General features: G+C 42.3%; 2 protein-coding genes across 2 annotated transcripts in view; one reads left to right on the top strand and one right to left on the bottom strand.

The window, feature by feature from the left end:
• KBTBD2 (kelch repeat and BTB domain containing 2) overlaps positions 1 to 22,275 on the bottom strand; it is a 194,110-nt gene that overhangs the window by 86,843 nt on the left and 84,992 nt on the right. The gene's annotated exons all lie outside the window — the stretch shown is intronic.
• Positions 1 to 22,275, top strand: part of FKBP9 (FKBP prolyl isomerase 9) — a 39,490-nt gene that overhangs the window by 10,401 nt on the left and 6,814 nt on the right. Inside the window, exons 2-8 of the mRNA XM_059396593.1 lie at positions 1,508 to 1,653; positions 2,080 to 2,269; positions 2,916 to 3,061; positions 6,762 to 6,951; positions 12,656 to 12,801; positions 17,009 to 17,195; positions 20,930 to 21,075. Of these exons, the coding sequence (XP_059252576.1) occupies positions 1,508 to 1,653; positions 2,080 to 2,269; positions 2,916 to 3,061; positions 6,762 to 6,951; positions 12,656 to 12,801; positions 17,009 to 17,195; positions 20,930 to 21,075 (1,151 nt within the window). The remainder of the gene's footprint in view (positions 1 to 1,507; positions 1,654 to 2,079; positions 2,270 to 2,915; positions 3,062 to 6,761; positions 6,952 to 12,655; positions 12,802 to 17,008; positions 17,196 to 20,929; positions 21,076 to 22,275) is intronic.

Raw genomic sequence — 22,275 nt, 5'->3', positions numbered from 1 at the left:
CTGAGCCATCCAGGCGCCCCTCAACAGTTCTTAATATTTTTTTAAAAAGATTTTATTTATTTATTTGACAGAGAGAGATCACAAGTAGGTGCAGGGAGAGAGAGAGAGAGAGAGAGAGGAGGAAGCAGGCTCCCTGCCGAGCAGAGAGCCTGATGTGGTACTCCATCCTAGGACCCTGAGATCATGATCTGAGCCGAAGGCAGAGGCTTAACCCACTGAGCCACCCAGGCGTCCATTTCTTAACATTTTCTGACATGAATATTATATTCAAAAATGATATTTGAAATATCATTTCAAAATGATTATTTTGAATTGTTGATCATTTGATTAAATGATCAAATATGATTATTTGAATAATCAATTAAGAATTAAACCACCTGAAATCCTCTACTCATAGATTACCATTGTTAATGTTTTATATATCACCTAGTGGATTTTTTCACATGCATCTATATATCAATTCAAAATGGAATGATTTTATACTGTGGCTCTGTAACCTGTACTTCTCTGTTACTGTGTATGTCCTTCTGTGCCAATGGATGTAAATATGGTATTTTTAAATGGCCATAAGACATTTTATTGTATGTCCTTGCATTAAATGCAACCAGTGCCATGCCTTTGAAATTTCTGTGTTCTTCCCAGTGTTTCATTATTATAAACCAAGCTCTGTAGTTATTTTTGTAAATACAGTGTTTGAATCTCTCTGGATATCTCTGCTAGCTTTTTTTTTTAATAGGCATAATCCATGCCTTAGACTTTTTATATCCTCCAAAGCACCTAGCACAGTCTCCTAATAGGCAAACCCTTGTTGGATGCAGAATTTGATATTAAAAAGGATGAGAGCATGGGTGTTAGCCACAGTTCCATTATTTATCTTCCAACCTAAGACCATCACCAGCCAGCCTTTAAATCACATATGTTTGTGATTTCAAGACCATATCAGACTTCCCATTACCTATAATAATTATAGTAATACTGACGTAAGTCTTGAGGCTTTCCGAGCACTTTTCAGATTGTAATATCATATAGATCTTGGGGTGGCTATTATTGTTACTCCCATTTTGCGGTAGAGGAAACAGTTTCAGAGAGTTTAAATATCCTTTATGCTACACCATGCTGTGTCTTTAACTTATAGACCTAAAGAAACAAAAGAACAATCAGGTTTATGTGTTAATTGGAGTGTTAGTATCTTATGTTGTTTTTAAATACCAGTGACATGGAAAAGGAATGAACTCTTTTAGTGAAAGTATTGGTAGCTACTTTGCAAAGTGATATATAAACAGGGTTACTTATCTAACTAGATTTGCTGGCCATATTCAAAGTAATAAAAAAATTCCAGCCCCACAAGTACTGTTAGTGAAGACCTTTCCTGTGCCAGTAACTCCTCTCTGGCTGTTTTTGGTTTCCAGAGCCCTCACTCTGTCCATGGGTACATTTTCACTGGTTGGTTTCACTAAGGGAAGGATTAACTTATACTTTTCTTTTTCTCTACCTCATGGATCTTCAGCTATGACAGAGACTCCACTTTCAACGTGTTTGTGGGGAAAGGACAACTGATTGCAGGCATGGACCAAGCTCTGGTTGGGATGTGTGTAAATGAGAGGCGTTTTGTGAAGATCCCCCCAAAGCTTGCCTATGGAAGTGAAGGAGTTTGTAAGTTCTTGTTCCGTGTTTGTAAACACATTTGCAGAAACAACCAGAACCTCTGAAGGGTATTCAGTCAGGCAGATCAGAGAATCTTCAGAAGCTTTAAATCGAGGACAATGAGAAGCAGTGAACACACACACACACACACACACACAAACAGAGCTAAAATTTCATCTTTGGTCCATTTCTTCTAGATGTGAAAGAAGTTGTTATTAGCATAGGTGTATTGAATGTCACCCTTGTTGAGAGGAGGACCAATTTTTTTTTTTTTTCTCATTTCTTTCAATTTTATTTTGAGGAATGAGGGAGGGAGTGTGACCCATTTTGGAATTGTTCAGTGACTCCCTTGAACACCCGGGCAGCATCCTAGGTGTTTATTCATCAGGCCTGAATGGCAGCAGCTTCTCAGTGGGAATTCTCTTTGATTTTTAGCTGGTGTGATCCCCCCAGATTCAGTTCTTCATTTCGACGTACTTCTGATGGATATTTGGAATTCTGAAGATCAAGTTCAGGTTCACACTTATTTCACACCTCCCAGTTGCCCTCGGACCATCCAGGTGTCTGATTTTGTAAGGTACCACTACAATGGAACATTCTTGGATGGGACCCTGTTTGATTCAAGGTAAGTGCCACCATTCCAGATAACATCGAGATACCCCTTAGTTCCTTCTTTCTCACCTGCTTTTTATGCACGTGGAGAAGCCAGAAGAGAGATTCTTCCCAATTTCCATTGTGCCAACTCCCTCACGCATGGCTTTTGGTTAATGTGTTATGCTCTGTAAAGCCAGAGTCCTCCAAATTTTAATACATTTTACAGGAATGTCAGAACAATGTTTATCTAAATTAACAGTGTCTTGGAAGCTCATCATTAAGTGAAGGGCCCTATTTCCAAGTAGGTTGATGCATTTTTAAAGTCCATTTTTATAGTTTTCCCATGGAAGAATGAGGGGAAGGCTGAATGTTTATGAAGCTATGGAAAAATGCAAGGAGTAAGGTGCTAAGGTAGAGAACAGCCAAGGGCTTAAGGGCTTTCCTGTTGTAGCGTATTTAGTTAGATAGAGTAGCAGGCCTGCTTTTGTTAATCACTGTGATTTAATTACACGACTTTTCTGCCGTCTTTGGGAACAAAGATCTAAAAATGCCTGTCGTCAGGGATGGGTATAGTTTCACTATTTAGATGATAATTGGGTTCCTAAAGCCTTATTGAGGAATGAGTTGGAAACACCCTCAATAGCATGGAACTTTCCCCCTTTCTCATTGGTTTTCAGTCATAATCGCATGAAAACATATGACACGTATGTAGGCATTGGCTGGCTGATTCCTGGAATGGACAAAGGGCTGTTGGGGATGTGTGTGGGGGAAAAGCGCATCATCACCATACCTCCTTTTCTGGCCTATGGAGAAGAGGGAGATGGTAAGTCTTTCTCATTCTTCAAGCTGCTCTCATCTGTCTTTTTTTTAAGATTTTATTTATTTATTTATTTTAAAATATTTTATGTATGTATTTGAGAGAGAGAGAGAGAGGGTGAGAGAGCACAAGCAGGGGCTCCCTGACACAGGGCTCGATCCTAGGACTCTGAGACCATGACCTGAGCCGAAGGCAGATGCTTAACCCACTGAGCCATCCAGGTGCCCCTTAAGATTTAATTTTAAGTAATCTCTATACCCAAGGTGGGCCCCCCCAACTCATGACCCAAAGATCAAGAGTCGCGTGCTCTTCCAACTAAGCTGGACAGTCGCCCCTCATCTGTCCTTATATTTTTATTGCTGTCATTAATTCAGCTTACCACATGAAACCTGCCAGATGTTTTGGTCTAGACTTACACTGTCCAATATAATAGCCACTAGCAACATGTGGCTGTTTATAGTTAAATTTAAAAATAAACTAAAATTAAGTAAAATTGAAAATTCTGTGCCTTAGCCACACTGCCACACTTCATGTACTTTAGAGTCACATGTTGCTGAGGGCTGCTGTCCCGGGCAGTGCAGGTACAGAGCATTTCCATCACTGTAGAAAGTTCCGTTGGGCTATGGTAGTTTAAATCATCTACCTCTCATCACTGAATTGTGGAAACTTCCACTTATTCATGGTCATTGGCGTTCATAAGTAAAGCATCTGCCACTGCCTCATAAGCTGTAACCTTACGCAGCCTCTCCAGCCTGCATTTTCCCATCTGTGAAATGAGATTTAAACTAGAAAGTCCAAATGTTGTAGATCTCAAGGTAGAAATTTAACACGATGTCAGGTTTGCCATTTCCATCCCCCCCGCCCCTGATTTGTATCTCCAGGTTGGGTTTTACCTGCGACATTCGTTCCCTGTGGGCAGATGCAAAGCCTCATGTTAGAAAAAGCATGAATTCAAACTAGTGTCCCTTTTTTTTTTTAAGATTTTATTTATTTATTTGACACAGAGAGAGAGATTACAAGTAGGCAGGCGGGGGCGGGGGGAGCAGGCCCCCTGCTGAGCAGAGAGCCTGATTCGGGGCTCGATCCCAGGACCCTGAGATCATGACCTGAGCCGAAAGCAGAGGCTTAACCCACTGAGCCACCCAGGCGCCCGAAACTAGTGTCCTTTTTTGAAGGAAGAAAACAGAATGATGGCTGGTAAATGGCATTTTGCGGTTACTCATATTTTAATTGCAGGCATATTTAATCACACTGACAGGCTAACACAACAAAGAGAACCTCCTGGCGTTTAAACAAGCAGGTATATGTAGTTAAGAATTGAAATGGAAATATGATGCATTTTTTACTGACGGTGACATTTGTTATACTGACTGTATAATAAGTTTAACCAACTTATAATAACCCTACCATAATGTTTTCCGAGCTATGTTCCCTGGCACTCTATGTCTACAGACCGGAGCAGAGAGGAGGAAACGGGGCTCAGCCTTCTCCCCTCTCCACCTCCTCTTTTATTGCTGGGGATCTCCAGACAGTCCCTTCAAAAAGCAGGGGTGGGGATTCCTTGCTAAAAGAAAAATAAAATGTGAAAACAACTGCTGTAAATACATCTTCATTCTCGGTTCCCCAAGACATGTTGTTATTCTGATTGATACTCTAGTGGTCTCGTCCTTAGCCAGTGCAAGTCCATTTCCCTTGGCTCTCACATCCTTTCGATGTCATCCAGATGCATACCTCATATATAATAAAACTAGATGCCTGGCCTAATTTGAGGAATATTATTTACTTATTTTAAATAAAAACTGTGTTAAATATTTGAGGGAAGCAGTTTATTTGAAATAGTTATTATTTACTACTTTAATACTGTACTCAGGTATCCAGGAATAAATTTATTTATTTATTTATTTATTTATTTATTTATTTGCTTGTTTGTTTATTTATTTTAGAGAGGGTCGGGAGGGGCAGAGGGAGCAGGGGATTGGTGGGGAGAGAATCTTAAGCAGGCTCCACACCCTGTGCCGAGCCTGACTCGGGTTCAGTCTCACAACTCTGAGATCATAACCTGAGCAAAAATCAAGAGTCAGACATTTAACCAACTGAGCCACCCAGGCGCCCCAGGTATAACTTTACATAGGAGAATTGTATGGTATGGTATGGAAATTATATCTTGATAAAGTTGTTATTAAAAAACCAATATTCAATTAGTCCATGATAACGCTAGAAAAATTTAAATTCTGGAGTTACTTTTAAGGTTTTCTTTTTTCTCCTAAATTAAAAAATACATAAAAGTACAAAAGATTCCTATTCTATCACACACACATACCCATTCACACACTTAGGGGATTGACCACACCTTACATTCCACAGGCTGACTCAGCAGCTGCTTTCCGAAGATTGCATTATTCCCTTGAGGGGAAGGAGGAGGGGTGGGCTCTGCCAAAGAGCCGGTTGAAGAAACTCAGGCTTAGTATGCTGTGTCATTCACTCGCCCAGGCCTACTCCTTTGCAAGGTTTAACAAATGGCAAGTAAGAGTGTTGAGATAGGTGGTTTGTCAGTTAACTTCCTTTATCTCAAGGGACTGAATTGAATTATTTATTGGTTGACGTTGATCTTTGCTTGATGAGTTCGTACCCAATAGTCTCTTCATGTAGATTATCATTTTGTAGATGTTCATGAAGTCCCCACTGTTGGGAGTATCCAAAAGAAGCAGTACCATCCCAAAGTTAGAAGCAATTTGATGACTTATATTTTGCGTTATGGGTGCCATTTTGCCCCCTCTCAGCTAGGTTTTTTGTTTTTTGTATTTTGGTTTTTTTTGACAGAGATCACAAGTAGGCAGAGAGGCAGGCAGAGAGAGGGAAGCAGGCTCCCCACTGAGCAGAGAGCCTGAAGCGGGGCTCCATCCCAGGACCCTGAGATCACGACCTGAGCCGAAGGCAGAGGCTTCAACCCACTGAGCCACCCAGGCGCCCCACCTCTCGGCTAGTTTTAATTTTATTTATCTCCTGTTTTGGAGGCACTTAATAAACTGAATTTTGCAGTTTGCCTTTTCAAAAAAATTGGTGGCTGGTTCCAGAGAACAAGTCTATGTAGTATTCTGTAGAACCAGGTCCAAGGTTTAGAATTTATGCCTTTAAATGTATGATTTGCATTTGTACATAAACAGAAGCCCACAGAGGCATGTATTTGGGTTTTCATATGGGTTCATAACCACCCACATAGAGCCTTGATTTGTCAGCACAAGCAGACAATATGGTTGTAGTAGTCTCGCATGTCATTAATATCGGTTTGCTCCTTTTTCTGAAGAAGTCAGGCTTCAAATTATATTCGCCAGTGCATGGTTGGGCACCATGGACACAGTGGTGACAGAACATAGCTGGACCACCCAACGTGTGAAAGAACATTTCTTTCCTCAACTTGGAAACTTCAAGGAATGAGTAATACCAACACAGTGGGAATTGAGTTGTAGTTAAAAGTACTTCTTATGGGCGCCTGTGTGGCTCAGTTAAGCATCAGCCTTTGGCTCAGGTGACGATCCCAGGGTCCTAGGGTTCAGAGTCCTTGCTCAGCATGGAGCCTGCTTTTCCCTCTGCCTGCCTCTCCCCCTGCTTGTACTCTCTCTCTCTAACAAACGCATAAAACCTTAAAAAAAAAGGGCTTCCTAAATCTTGTTTCTTGATTTCATCTTCTTCCTCCATTCTACTCTAGGGAAAGACATTCCTGGACAGGCATCTCTGGTGTTTGATGTTGCATTACTGGACCTCCATAACCCCAAGGATGGCATTTCCATTGAGAACAAGGTAGTCCCAGAAAACTGTGAGCGGCACAGTCAAAGTGGGGACTTTCTCAGGTATCATTACAATGGCACCCTTCTGGATGGCACCTTCTTTGATTCCAGGTAAGGAAACAACTGGAGCCTTCACTCATCAGAACATCTTATTAAATACAGTCTACCTATGGCTGGACCATGATCTAAATACTCTGTCAATGCTGATTTGTAGTTAGTATTTTCATCTCCAACATATCTTTGTTTTCTGACATTGAATTCCTTCAGAGGCTGTTAGAACGGTCTCCTTCTTGGGGTCTGTGGGGAATAAGTCTGCAGGAAAACAGGAGTGACTCAGCCTCTACTCCCACCATCCCCCACACTGTGCTCCACCATCCAAATGTGCAGCCAGCTATGGGATCCACAATGGGAAGTGGCCAGAACCGAGGCCTGGTTGGTAGGATGAGAAGAGAACGGACTTGGTGCCAGGAAACCTGGGTTCTTGTCCTGGTGTGTGGTGACTTTGCATGACATTTGACCTCCCTGCTCTTCAGGGTTTTCCTCCTGTAACTGGTACCTTTCCCAGAAATGGTTAAAGAGATAAGGTATGTAAGACTACTCTATAACATAACATGGGGGAGGGGGGGGAAGTGCTCTGTGAACTTCAGAGGCTACTGGAGGAGTTGGGCTGTGTGCTTCCAGCTCCCATCCCGCTGTGGAGGTGAATTACCGTGCCACTGTTGTTACTCACTGTCCTGGTTTGCTTCTGAGGCTTCCGCAGCTGCGAAGGTGGCTGGGGCAGGTGGCTTGCTCTGTCTTGCTCCTTCAAGTGGCACAAGCTCTTTGGAAACCACCTCCTCAGCTTCCTGTGGAGCAAACAGGTAGTGACAGCAGCCTACCTGTCTCCCTGAGGTTGTAATTTCAAATTTCTTCCATCACCTGAAAACATCACAGAAGAATTTTTATATTGCATTGTTTTGTTTGAATGATGTATCTTTCCTATTCTTAGGGTCTCCTCTTTTACAATTTTCACCTGATTTGGGGGAAAAATAATAGTCACATGATTCAAAATTAAAACTAAGTGTGGATTAAGATATCTTCTATTACCCACCCCTGCCTACCTGACATCTCCCTCTCTCCTAGCCACTGGGAATTAACTACTTGCCTTTATGTATGTATGTATGTATGTGTGTATGTATATATGTATGTATGTAAGCTTTATACCCGATGTGGAGCTTGAACTCATGACCCTGAGATCAAGAGTTGCATACTCTACCTACTGAGCCAGGCAGGCACTCCTAAAATTAACCACTTAAAAAAAAAATTTTTTTTTTAAAGATTTTATTTATTTGACAGAGAGAGAGAGAAGAGCACAAGCAGGCAGAGTAGTAGCAGGCTCTCCGCGGAACAGAGAGCCCAATGTGGGACTCGATCCCAGGACACTGGGATCATGACCTGAGCAGAAGGCAGATGCCTAACCGACTGAGCCACTCAGGTGCCCCTTAACCACTTTTCTTAATAAGTTTCTTTTTTATTCCTCCACTGTGTGGATTTTTTTCTAATGCAGATATAAACAACTATGGATGTTATCTTATTTCTCCCCTTTATAGTGTATAGTGTATAGTATACAGAATACACTACTCTGCCTCTTGCTTCTTTTTTTTTTTTCCACCTTGGCATTTTCCCATATTAATATATAGAGAGACAGCTCAGGGCTTTATCTCAGAGTTGTGAGTTCAAGCCCCCAGTGGGGTCCATGCTGGGCATGGAGCCTACTTAATAAAAAATACACACACACACACACACACACACACGGAGAGGAATTATTTATACTTTATGTCTGCCTAGTGTTTCATTGGGTGAATATTCCAAATTTATTTAACTATTCTCCTACTGATGAACATTTGTCTTTATTCTTTTTCTACTACAGAAAATATTCAGTGTGTGTGTGTGTGTGTTATTAGTTGTTACTTGTGAGCTTGGTTCTGTCCATTATTCCCTGGAATTCTATTAATTATATTAAATTAATTAAATTAAAATTTTAAAAATCTACTAATTAAAAGACCATTTTTTCTAGTGTATACCAGATTTCTTTCCATAGGAAAAGAACCATGGGGCACCTGAGTGGCTCAGTCAGTTGGCTCTTGATTTTAGCTCAGGTTATGATCTCAGGGTTGTGAGATCAAGGCCCAAGTTGGGCTCTGTGCTCAGCAGGGAGTGTGCTTGAGATTCTCTCCCTCCCTCTCCCTTTGCCCCTCTTCCCATAGTCTCTCTTTGTCTCTCTCCCAAATAAATAAATTCATCCTTAAAAAAAATTAAGGAGGGTTGACTGGGTGGCTCAGATGGTTATGATCCCAGCGTCCTGGGATGGAGCTCCACATCAGGCTCTTGGCTCAGTGGTGAGTCTGCTTCTCTCTCTCCCTCTGCCTCTCCCCCTGCTTGTGCTTTCTCTCTCTCTCTATCTTTCTGTCTCAAATAAATAAATAAAATCCTTAAAAAAAATGTTGGGGCACCTGGGTGGCTCAGTCATTAAGTATCTGCCTGCAGCTCAGGTCGTGATCCCAGGGTCCTGGGCTCCCTGCTCAACAGGAAGCCTGCTTCTCCCTCTCCTACTCCCTCTGCGTGTGTTCCCTCTCTCACTGTGTCTCTCTCTGTCAAAAAATAAATAAAATCTTTCAAAAGTTAAAAAAAATATTATTTATTAAAATTTCTATTTTAAAAAGTATTGTGTTCTTGGGTGCCTGGCTGGCTCAATCAGTAGAGCATTTGACTCTTGATCTCAGGGTTGTAAGTTCAAACACCATGTTGGGCATAGAGCCTACTCAAAAAAAAGTTTTATGTTCTTATTGTATAAGTGAAACAATACAAAGGTGTATTATAATGTAATAATTTAATAAATTTAATAAAATGTAATAATTTCCCATTAACCTCTTTAGCCATAAATATTAATAACCTTCCAAAGTGTCTCTCCGTGTTCATAAATCTTTCATGTTTAAATCTTCAATCCATCTGGAATTTATTGTGGTATTCAGTGTGACAATAAGGATCTAACTTTATGTCTTTCCAGATGGTTAGTTAGTTTTTCAAACACCATTTACTGAAAACTGTTTTTCCCTCACTCATCTAAAATGACTTTTTTTAAAAAGATTTTAATTTTTTAAAAGATTTTATTTATTTGTTTGACAGAGAGAGAGAGTGAGAGAGGGAACACAAACAGGGGGAGTGGGAGAGGAAGAAGCAGGCTTCCTGCTGAGCAGGGAGCCCAGCGAGGGGCTCGATCCCAGGACCTTGGGATCTGACTCAAGGTGAAAGCAAACACTTAATGACTGAGCCACCCAGGCGCCCCAAGATTTTAATTTTTTAAAAGTAATCTCTATACCTGGTGTGGGGCTTAAACTCGGATACTCCCCTCTCTGTGGGAGCCAGTATTTTTAATTTCATAGGTCTTTCGCACATATAGAGTGAAATACATTCTCTCAGTTTAATTTTTTGCAGGAATAAGAGCCTGTTATATCCTGTACCTTCCAAACACCATTTTTAAGTTTTGTGGGGTTTTTTCTTTTTTCTTTTTTCTTTCTTTTCTTTTCTCTTCTTTTCTTTTTTTTTTTTTTTTTTTGAGATAATCTCTACCTACAATGTGGGGCTCGAATCTGAGATCAGGAGTTGCATGCTCTCCTGAGTCAGCATAATAAAACATAATTTTATTTATTCATTCATTCATTTAAAATATTTATTTATTTATTTTAGAGAGAGTGAGCACAAGTTGGGGAGGGGCAGAGGGAGAGAGAGAGAGAACCAGACTACCTGCTGAGCATGGAACCTGCTGGGGGCACAAATGTCATGACCTCGAGACCATGACTTGAGGTGAAATCAAGAGTCGGTTGCTCAACAGACTGAGCCATCCAGGTCCCCTCAAAATATCATTTTAAATTGGTTCTTTTTCCCCAGATAAATTTTTGAGTCCCTTTCCTCCCCCATACATGGTGTTCATATTTTGTTTGGAATTGTTTCAAAATTCATAAATTAGTTTGGGGGAGCACTGACAGCTTTCTAGTTTTCAGTTTTCCCACTGGGGAACATGATGGTTTCCCATATAAATCTTCTTTTAAAGTTATTCAAAGTTCTCTATATTTTATGGCCACTCTGCTCCTTCGTTCTTGTTTTCTGAGGCTCTTTCCTGCCTCTTGGCCTTGGCCTCACTGTGCAGTGCTTTCCCCTGTGCAGATCCTGCCTCCTCAGTGTCCACTGTCTCCCCAAACCCCATGGAACATTTGCTGTTTCACCCAGTGGCTCAGACTTCTCTGGGGCACCTGCCATCTCCCACTGCTTAGTGTCTCTCTATAAGGGACCCCATCTGGGAGGAGTTTTCCTCTTTCCTGAATGTCTGGTCGTAGGGTGTACTCTGGTGATGATCTCCAGAGAGCTAGTAACCTGGGGAACCATGAGGCTGGCTCATGGTGAGAGGATGCTAGGGAGCCAAGCCTGCCTTCCTCGGCTGTGTTCTCCTCCTGGCCCTCCTGGCCCATGTGAGGGGCTGAGTGCTGGAACTCCACAATGTGGCGGAAAGGATATTTCTCCATAGTCTCTTCTGGGGTGCTATGTAGATTATCGTCTTCCTGGGTGAGGAGAATCATCTGTTACTGTCATTTTTCATGGCCCTTAGCCTTGTGTTTGGTCTCTGAGGGCTACTGAGGAGGCACAGCCCCTCACAGCTCGGTCTTCTCATCCCCCTGTCCCCAGTTAGCTGGCTGTCTTCTCTGAGGCAGTCATCCTTTGGCCGTGTTTGAGGTAATGGTGAAACGGACTGGCTCTTTCAGGACAGGCTTCTTGCCACATGAGTGCAGATCACTGTGGTTCAGACTTTGGTAGGAGACGTGGCATATTAAATTTTATTATTTTATTCTAGAAACATCTGGCTTTGGGGAATTGATTCCTGTCCTCACCAAACTCACAGGAATCAGATTCAATTGGCAGCTTATAAAAAGGCTGGATCTCTCCACTGAGCAGAATGCTTGGGCCTCCTGCCAGTGGCACTTGGGAAACCCAAGTATCTCACCAGAAGGTGGCTTGGTGAGGAGGGATTACAGTAAGAAGAGTCATCCAGGCTCTGGTGGGGACTGCAGAGTTAAATTGTATGTGTATGTGTATATATATATATATATATATACACACACACACACACACACCCAACACACACACATACATGTTTATATATATAAAATATATATATGTATATAATGTATATTATATACACACAACACACACATATGTGTGTATATATGTATATAATGTATATTATATATATAATATATATTATAATGTATATTATATACACATATATATACATACTGTGTGTGTGTGTGTATTACTTTTCTAGCAATCCAAATATTCATGTCTCATATATACAGATATTCTTTTCTTTAGATACTGGAGACATTGTCCTTGGGACACATTCTTAGTTTCTAGTAAGAGCCACCCTGGATGCCTTTTTCATTAATTTGACCTGGTTACCAAGCATAGTCCAATGTACAGTAGTTGCATATCTGTGTGGTTGCTTCTTGTCACGTGCATCCCATCCATAACCTGACCAAACCAGAGGGATGGAGGGCTTGTTTCTAGGAGTGTTTTTGTACATGGCCGCTCCTGCTCTTCTCTGTGTGTGTGTGAGTTCTTGGGAATGTGTGTTCTCAGGAGAGCCTGTTTCCTCACATTCTAAGTTTCAGCCTATTCCGGGTTCTGGAGTCCTCTGTCTTCCTGTTGTCTTGTTGTGCTGACTAGCATACCCAGCTGCTGTGGTGTTGCTTGTGAGGAATTTCTTTCTTTCCTTCTTTTCTAGCTACTCACGGAACCGCACCTTTGACACATACATTGGGCAGGGCTACGTGATTGCTGGCATGGATGAAGGTCTACTTGGTGTTTGCATCGGAGAGAAGCGGAGGATTGTGGTCCCACCTCACCTTGGCTATGGAGAGGAAGGTAGAGGTGAGTTCTGGCTGCTTCCAGGCAATTTTGGTTCTTGAGAGCCAAAATGTGGAAGCCAAAAGTCCCATTACAGACTTGAATGTCCAATATCTTTGGTTTCTAGAGATGGTCTATTCTTTCTTCTTGTCTCCGGTGCCCATTTTCTTATTTGAAAATTCTTAGACCTATGCCAAAGTTGAAAGAACTCTGAGATGAACTATTAGATTCATCAACTGTTAACATCTTGCTGTATTTATCGTCTCTATCTAATTATAGTTTTCTGGGGTTTTTTTGAGCCATTTGAACATCTATTGCAAACCACCCCCTTTTTGGTCTTTGGTCTCTAACAGTTTTATTGAGGTGTAATTTATATGCCATAAAATTTACTCATTTTAAGTGTACAGTTCAGTGACTTTGAAAGATTTATTTATTGATATTTAAAGAGAGAGAGCATGAGCTGGGAGGGGTAGAGGGAGAGAGAATCTCAAGCAGACTCCATGCTGAGTACAGAGCCCAGCATAGGGCTTGACTTCATGACCCTGAGAGCATGACCTGAGCCGGAACCAAGAGTTGGATGCTTAACCGACTGTCCCAACCAGCATCCCCAATTCAGTGACTTTTAGTAAATGTAGTGAGTTGGGTAACCATCACCTTAAGCCAATTTTAGAACACTTTTGTCACTCTAATAGCAACCCCCCTTTTATTTATTTATTTATTTATTTATTTAAGATTTTATTTATTTGTCAGAGAGAGAGAGAGCGCGCGCACAAGCAGGGCGAGTGGCAGACAGAGGGAGAGGCATCCTGTCCACTGAGCAAGGAGCCCAGTGTGGGACTGAATCCCAGGACCCTGGGATCATGACCCAAGCCGAAGGCAGATGCTTAACCAACTGAGCCACCCAGGCGTCCCAGCAACCCCCCTTTTAAACATTATACAAATGATATGTGCTGACTTCAGAAAAAAGAAAATGTAGATAATGAAAGAAAACAAAAATCTCCCTTAGTCCCTCCATGTAGGAATAAACATTGTAACATGGTAGGTGGAATAGTGGCCCCAAATATGTCCCCGTCCTATCCACAGAACCTGTGGATATGTTGCCTTACCCAGTGGAAGTGATTTTATGGATGTGATTAAGGTGAGGGTTGTGGGGTGGGGGGTTATTCTGAGTCATCCAGGTGGCCTTGAGGTGCTTACAAGAGCCTATGTAAGAGGGAAGCAGGAGATCAGAGAGAGGAGAAAATGCTAAGCTGCTGGCTTGGAAGTTGGATGAAGGGGCCACAGGTCAAGGAATGAGGAGGGCAGCTACAGGGAGCTGCAAAAGGTGAGGAAACAGATTCTACCCCGAAGCCTCCAAAAGGAAAGCATCCCTGCCAACACCTTGAATTCAGTCTTTGGACCCTCCAGAGTTATGAGAATAAATGTGCATTGCTTTAAACCACCAAATTTGTAGAAATTTGTTATAGTAACAATAGGAAACTAATACAACCATGAAGTGAAAATACACATTCACCTACACTGATAAATACAATAGATTCCTTTTCTTTTTCTTTTTTTTTTTTCTTTTTTAGCGTAAACTCTGCCTCCAGTGTGGGGCTCAAACTCACCATCCCGAGATCAAGAATCACGTGCTCTATGACTGAGCCAGCAAGGGGCCCCATTAAAGGTCTGATCTATAAAGCCATAGCAGGTCACAACTTAAGACATAGTCAACAGGCCTTGCTTCTTGTCCTGTTTTTGTCTTGATGCTCCACTGTTTTGTATCACGTAAACTTCTACTCAAATACATACAGAAATAGACAAATGCTTTCTGAGCATTCGTGTTTTCTAAGCCCTCAGGATTAATCCTTCGTTTCTCTAAAAATAATGTATTGATGGAAAACATTTGCTGAAATTATTTTTTTCCTTTTGGCTTTCTATCAAGTATGAGACAGAGCTCTGCAAAGAATTATATAAGGCTCTGGGAAACATCTGAAGACTCATAAATTCTGTGGCTAAGAGGCTGCTTCATCTCAAATTATATGTTGTTGTGAGGGCAGGGACACTCTGACAGGTACCCCCCAGATGCTCTTGCACAGGGCTGGGGAGGGCACCTCTGTCTTCTTTGGATTAGCATCCCTCTGCCCTCTTTGTGGGGTTTGCATAGGACCTAATGTTAATCCCTCAGGGACTGACCCCAGAATGGTGTCAAGACACGGAGTACATACCATGGGGCTAAGCACACAGTAAACATTCAATAAATATTTGTGGAAGGAATGAAATTCTGGGCTCTCCATGGGGTTCTGCAGCTCCATTCTTGGCATTTCATTTTGTGGAGGCCATTTTTCCCTGCAGGACTGGTAGAAGGGAGGGAGTAGGCCTTCTGGAAAGCTCTGGGCCTCTCTGCTGTCTACTCTGTTCCACAGGGTCCGCTCTGAAGTTAGGATGCTTGATTGTGTCTGCAGCCCTGAAGGGAAGAATGGATTCTGTCCAAGGGGTTGTCCTTGTTTTGTATCCCCCAACTTCCAGATTACCTTCTAAGCACTCTTAGATTGGGAATATAGGATTATCATGAGAACTAAATAAATAAGTACACAGAAAGCACTTAGAAGTGTTCTTAGTACTTAATAAGCATCCGCTGTGTGTGTGTGTGTGTGTGTGTGTGTTAGAGGAACCAAGAAATGGACACAGAAAATTATGTGTGGCAGGGGTGGGAGGTAGGTACTATTAGTGTTCACACATCTTTATCTGAATTCTTTCTATAGCCATCCTGTTTTCTTGAACAAAGTCTATTTGAGTTGGCTTTTTTTTTTTTCAAATATTTTATTTATTTATTTGACAGACAGAGATCAGAAGTAGGCAGAGAGACAGGCAGAGAGAGAGGGAGGAAGCAGGCTTCCCGCCGAGCAGAGAGCCTGATGCGGGGCTCGATCCCAGGACCCTGAGACTATGACCTGGGCCGAAAGCAGAGGCTTTAACCCACTGAGCCACTCAGGTGCCCCTGAGTTGACTTTTTATCTGTAAAATGTTAATGGAAGTATTATACATCCTTATTCTAAGAATGGTAATTTTTTTAAAAGATTTATTTATTTATTTTGGAGAGAGAATCACGCAGGAGTGGCAGAGAGAGAATCTCAAGCAGACTCCCCACTGAGTGGCGATCCCTAAGCAGGGCTTGATTCCATGACCCATGAAGTCATGATCTGAACTAAAACCAAGAGTCAGATCCTTAACTGACCAAGCCACCCAGCCGCCCCTACGTAACACTATTACAAAGTTTTACATTTAAACTTTTCTGAAATGATCTGGGGGCACGTCAAACAGCTGATGCATATGTTTAACGAGTTCCCCTGCCCCTCGCCAGCCCCCTGAGCTGTCCTTAAATTCATGGAGCATCTGCTAATCCTGGGTTTACAGTAATCCCCGACAAGGTGACTGCAGGGATTTAATGAGAGAGTGTAGGGGTGCTGGCTGGTTCTGTCCGTACAAATTGCAACTCTTGGTCTTGTGATTGTGAGTTCAAGCCCCTTGTTGGGTGTGGAGATTACTTAAAATTAAAATCTTTTAAAAAATGAGAGAGTGTATGTGAAAAATACTTCTGTAAACTGTAAAACATTATTCAGATGTGAGGTAATGTTTTCAAAAGTGGAGATGATGGAAAAGAAAACTATACTCATAATTTTGTGTAGAAGAGTTGGGATGTGTTGTAAAGTACTTCGTGAACTGTTAGGTATACTATATCATAAGGGGTGTGTATAGGCCAGTTTTGGCTGGGAGTTTCTCCCGTGTAACGTTTCTGTTAGCTTAGTTTCTCTTGCACAACAATGGGGGAGTGGAGTGAACCTTCCCTCTACAGCAGATTTTCTCATCTCCCATCTTACTTCTGTAGGAGCCAGGTGAGCCTAAATTTGGCTGAGCTAATTTCCTTGTCTGTGATGAACTCAGTATACATCTTTCAGGCTCAGCGATCCCATCCATGGGCAGTAGTTCATCCTCTTGAATTGTAGTCCAAACTGTGTTCTTAACTGGCTGTGTGATCCTGGGCAACTCTGTGCCTCGGTTTCCCCAGGAGGGTTAGGATACTTCTAATGGCCCTTCTAGCTTCAGTCTCCCACTGTTCTCTAGGTTTTCCTGTCTAGGTCCCTGTATTTCTCACTGAAGGTCTGTGGGGACAATCCCTGGTGACACTGGGGAGGCACATGTGCTGCTGCTTCAAGGACTCACTCATTCATTTCCTGTGTCTGACCTTTAGGGAATATCCCTGGTTCAGCCGTGCTGGTGTTTGACATCCATGTGATTGACTTCCACAACCCTTCTGACTCCATCAGCATCACCTCCCACTATAAGCCTCCTGACTGCTCCGTGCTGAGTAAGAAGGGGGATTACCTCAAGTATCACTACAATGCCTCGCTTCTGGATGGGACTCTGCTGGATTCCACGTAAGGGCCACTGGGGATGGTAGGGGAGTAAGCCTGGAGGATAACAGCTGTAGGTTCCCAAGATTCTCCTTTTCTTTTTGTCAGATACTGGTTGAGGGCCTTTCTCTCCATGCTTCTTCACTGCTCAGGTGCATTATTCTAAAAGTTCCCTACGCATAATACCACTTTGCTCCTGTGAAATTGTCTTTCTGAAAAAAACAGATGTCATTTTATAACGGCCGTCCTTAAAAATTAACCCACAACTACATTACAAACTCTACAGTCTGGTGCATTAGGCTCTACATGTCAGCTCCATTCTGCTTGACTGATCTCATCTTCCGTTAGGGCCCATCTTTTGCCTCATAGGGCTGCCGGGTGCAGTGGTGCAAGATGTGCACTGCTTAAACCCTTCCTTTTGGCCAACTTCTGCCTTGGCTAAAATGTCCTCCCTTTTTGCAAAGTCTTTCCTTAATTCCTAGGAAGAACCAGCTGCTCCCATTTCTGTGTCTCATAATGTTTTAAGTTATTATTTTTATTAGCAAAACATAGTTATTTGTTTTTAGTTATTTATTATTGTTTCCATCTCTGTTGCTGTCTGAATATCTTAGAGAAACCCAACACGTTTATTCATATTTTTGTTCCTTACACCTAGCGCAGAGTATAGCACACAGGGAGCATTTTATAAATGTTAATTGATCGAAGTGAATCTGCAATTTTATTAATAGGGATCAACAGTAAATCAACAATAAACGAGTATCATTGGCCAATTTTGGTAAAAAGTTTTGCTTCTTATGTTTCTGAATCTTCAGATGTAGTTGTAAGTTAGTAAAATATTATGTTCTCTGGGAAAGAAACATTTTCAGCCTTCCTTTATATTTTTATTTTAGTACGTCCATTTTCAAACTGAGCCTGACTTAGATTCCTAAGTTTGGGCTGGGGAGAAAGAAGGGCTTCATATAAATATGAGTTGCTGCATTAATGCTGCATGAGGAGGGCCTCTCTCTCTCCCACCTGCCCCTCTGCCTTCTAGCTTCAGGTGACATTGTGGGTGGCTGGCAAGAGCCAGACATGGAGACAGAGCCCTAGGGACACGTTCTTGATAATATTCTCTTTGGTGCTTCAAGATCCTGTGTATTAATACATTTAGTGTTTTTCATCTGATCTAAAATGTGTTGATTATTAGAAGTATCATGTTTTATGTATCTCAGAGAAAGTAAAAGTTAACATGCTGTTGATGATAAAGTGTATCGCAATTACAGGGATGTTAAAATGTGAACATAGGTGCATTATAGAATCAATGAAATACGTACTAGCTTCCGGGGCTCAGGTTTACAAGGATCCCCTTTACAACCAACCTCCTTGCATTCATATTAGAAGGCTTTGGAGGGCAGTGGAGAAGAAGCATGGCTTGTTGCTTGGGGGGTCAAGCAAGCTTATGCATGTGAAAATGGTCCACAAGGTTAGAATCGTCTGTGAGGTCAGTGGTTTGCAGTCACTGCTCTTGCTAATGTTCATGTTCTTGTCTGGTGCTCCTGCTCCAGGGCAGGGGTGAGGGGAAGTGGGGGGTGGAAAATGAACAAAGGAATTCCCGCTCAGGGGGTTCAGGATATGCTTCTCTTGTAGGGTGGGGAGAATCGGCCTTCCTGCCTTCTAATGTTTGGTGGATTCACAACATTCCTACAGAGTATCCGGGAGCCATGTGATGTTCCTTCCTCTCCCCAGACTCCATTCTAGACCATGAGAGTCATTTGCGTTCCGTGTAAATCCACACTGAAGAGTAACATCCGGCATCCCTGTGGTCTGTTCCGGGTGTAAGCTGCAAGATGATGGGAAAATGGGATGTATGGTGGGTGTGTGCCTCCTGTGTGTGGGGGAGGGAGGGGAGACCTGCTCCCACCCCCAAGCTGTCCACGGGCTCGTAAGCAAGGAGGCAGGTGCTGCTGTGGGTGCTTTTGCTCAGCGCTGAGAGAGGCTGGCCGCTGAGAGGGTGGAGGCAAATGTGGGCAAAGAGCCAGAGAGCGCGGCTGGCAAGTGGGAAACAGGAAGCTTGCAGTGGATGAGAAGCTGGGAATGCACAGAAGGAATGAGGAGAATGTCAGAGAAGAACTGGCCAATAAATAAATAAATAAATAAATAAATAAATGAATGAATAAAAGGTTGATCTGAGGGAGAAGAATTCCTGGGGCATTCAGAGGTGACACATGAAAGCAAAATGTTCGCTTGGAGGATTTTCTCAGTGTGTGTTTAAATTGGCCTCAGAGAGGAAGAATAAACCCTTGTTATTTGACAATTAAATGAGTTTTTTGAATATTCTGTAAGACTTTGAAACAGAGTTGTCCTGTGGGAAGTCGCCAAGGGTCCCTGGAGAAAGGCAGTGTGAGGGTGTCTCTGTGCTGCCAACAAAGGAGGAATTGTGTGGGAGGCGGGACAGAGGACGTCCTGCTCCCTCCCACAGGCCGTGGGCCAAGGCGTCCTGTGCCAGAGTTGGCTTTGTTTTGACTTTGTCCCAGGTAGGACCAATGCAAACCCTGTTTGCATTTGGTGGGTGCCTGACAACCAGCCTGGCCGTGGGAACCAGATTGAGATGGAAGGTGGTGGTAGCCCTGCCCCCAGGGGAGGCTGGGGAGCTTGAGAAAGGGATGTGAACCCAAAGGGGCTGTGCCTTCCTGCTGTCACCACCTGGTACCGGGCATCAAGGGGACTCCCAGATACTGGGGAGGCTTTTCTTCGTTGCTACTGAAGAATAGCCCCATTGTTTATCTTTAGGAAGTGGTAGAAAGTAGTAGTGCCATATGTTTGGAAAGAGATTTATTTTCAATAGTGATTGAGGTGATTATTTATGTGGGTTTCATAGCGACTGTGGACATCAAGGATAATTTAAACCATGGCTGAGGTTAAACTTCCAGTTATTTTTCTAAAATCAAAAACTATTACAGACATAAGTGCTCCACACACTGAAGGCCGTACACTTACTGAGCTCTTTACACTTTTCTTCTTGGTGCCAGCAGAGAATATTATTTACTACTGAGACTACCCCTGTGAAATGGCTGTTACTATTTCCAGTTTCTAGATGGGAAAATGGGAGGATTTTATTTCTCAGGGTCCCGTTAAGTGGCAGAAGCAAGATTTAAACACAGGTCTTGCTAAATCCAAAACCCAGAGTCTATTATGTGTTTTTCAAATTCTCAAGAAAATTCCTTACTGGGATATTGATTAAAGTATAGAGAAGTGTTCTAAGAGCAGTCCAAAGGACTTCTTTTTTCCTGGAATCATTGAGAAGTGGGTTCCCACCATGACATCCCATCACCCCTGAGTACTTTAGTGCGCATTTCCTACAAATGTGGACATTCTCCTGCATAATCTAACACATACTTTATAACCAGAAAGCTAACACTGGTATGTTACTATCTTTTAATCCTCAGACCCCACTTAAGTTTTGCCAGTTGTTCCCATAAGGTCTTTTACAGCAAAAGGATCCCATTCAATATGCTCCAGTGCTCTGGAATGGCTCCTCGGACTTCCCTTGATTTTTCTTGATGCTTTTGAAGATCACATTTTCATTGTTTTGCAGAATTTTGCATTATTTTTGTAGTTTCTTAATTTGGGCTTGTCTGCTATTTTCTCCCGATTAGACAGCGGTTTTGTATCTTTGGCAGAAAGATCACAGAAGAGACGTAGATGTGCTCTCACGAAAACGCTTTCAACTACCAGTGGGTTGATGACCTAACCAGGGGTTCTTCTGTTTCATTTTTCAGGTGGAATTTAGGCAAGACGTATAATATTGTTTTGGGATCTGGACAAGTTGTGTTGGGAATGGATATGGGTCTCAGAGAGATGTGCGTTGGAGAGAAACGGACAGTGATCATTCCACCCCACCTGGGCTATGGGGAGGCAGGCGTGGGTGAGTAAGCAACAGCATTATGGGATGTCTGGGGCATGTACACAGCCTGAATGTTGTGCTTTGGGGGGTGCCATATTTAGAACCACAATATGCTTCTTCCATTTAAAACCCAAAGAATCAGGGCTGCCTGGCTGGCTCTACTGACGGATATACAGCTCTTAATCTTGGGGTTGTGAGTTCGAGCCCCACAGTGGGTATAGAGAGTACTTAAAATCTTAAAAAAAAGAAACTTAAAAAACCCCCAAAGAACCTCTGGGTTTATAATTAATATCATTAATTAATATTATAATATATAATCATAATATTATATTATATATAATTAAAATATATTTATTGTGGATAAAATATAATATTAATACTATAACATGTGATAATATAATAATTAATATCATGAGTTAATACTTAAATTTAGCATCTTTGTTTAAAGAGTCCTGTGAATTCAGTGTTAATGTCTTGTTAATGCCCCACACCTCCTTAAGAAAGCAGGAGTTTTTGTGAAAAAAGCCTTGGGTGTTCAAAGCCATGTGTGGGAAATGTCTGAAGGAGCTTTACAGGTGATTTGTCTTAAGTGAAGCTGAGGCTTCCTTCTGGAACAGGTTCCTGGGACAGTGGAATGCTACAGGACTTCACTTTTCACTTCTGCTGAACTTGTAAGCTATCTGTGAAGATTTCCTTTTGGAAGAGATGAGTTTCAGGTTCTGGAAATACTGGCTTTACCTTGCCCTCACAGCTGGTATGGTGTACTTCATGATTTGGGCCAAAATGAGTCTTACACATAGGGGATTTGGGGACTCACCTTCTTCAGTGTTTTATGCTCCTACTCTCTGGAGTGGGGAAGTAGAGATGGGAAGTGCTAACTTATAAAAGAGATAACACTTTGGATTGATTTTCTCTTTTTTACAATTTTTAAATAATTGTAAAAATACTGCCTGTTGGGATGTCTGGCTTGCTCGGTCCACAGAGCGTGTGACTCTTGATCTCAGGGTCCTGAGTTTGAGCCCCATGTTGGGTGTAGAGCTTCCTTTAAAAAAGACAAAGACCGGGGCGCCTGGGTGGCTCAGTGGATTAAGCCGCTGCCTTCGGCTCAGGTCATGATCTCAGGGTCCTGGGATCGAGCCCCGCATCGGGCTCTTTGCTCAGCGGGAGCCTGCTTCTCTCTCTCTCTCTCTGCCTGACTCTCCGCCAACTTGTGATCTCTCT

Source organism: Mustela nigripes, chromosome 4 (assembly GCF_022355385.1).
Source record: "Mustela nigripes isolate SB6536 chromosome 4, MUSNIG.SB6536, whole genome shotgun sequence".
NCBI lineage: Eukaryota > Metazoa > Chordata > Mammalia > Carnivora > Mustelidae > Mustela > Mustela nigripes.
The sequence above is the reverse complement of the archived record's forward strand: the minus strand, read 5'-3'. Positions and strand labels throughout refer to the sequence as shown.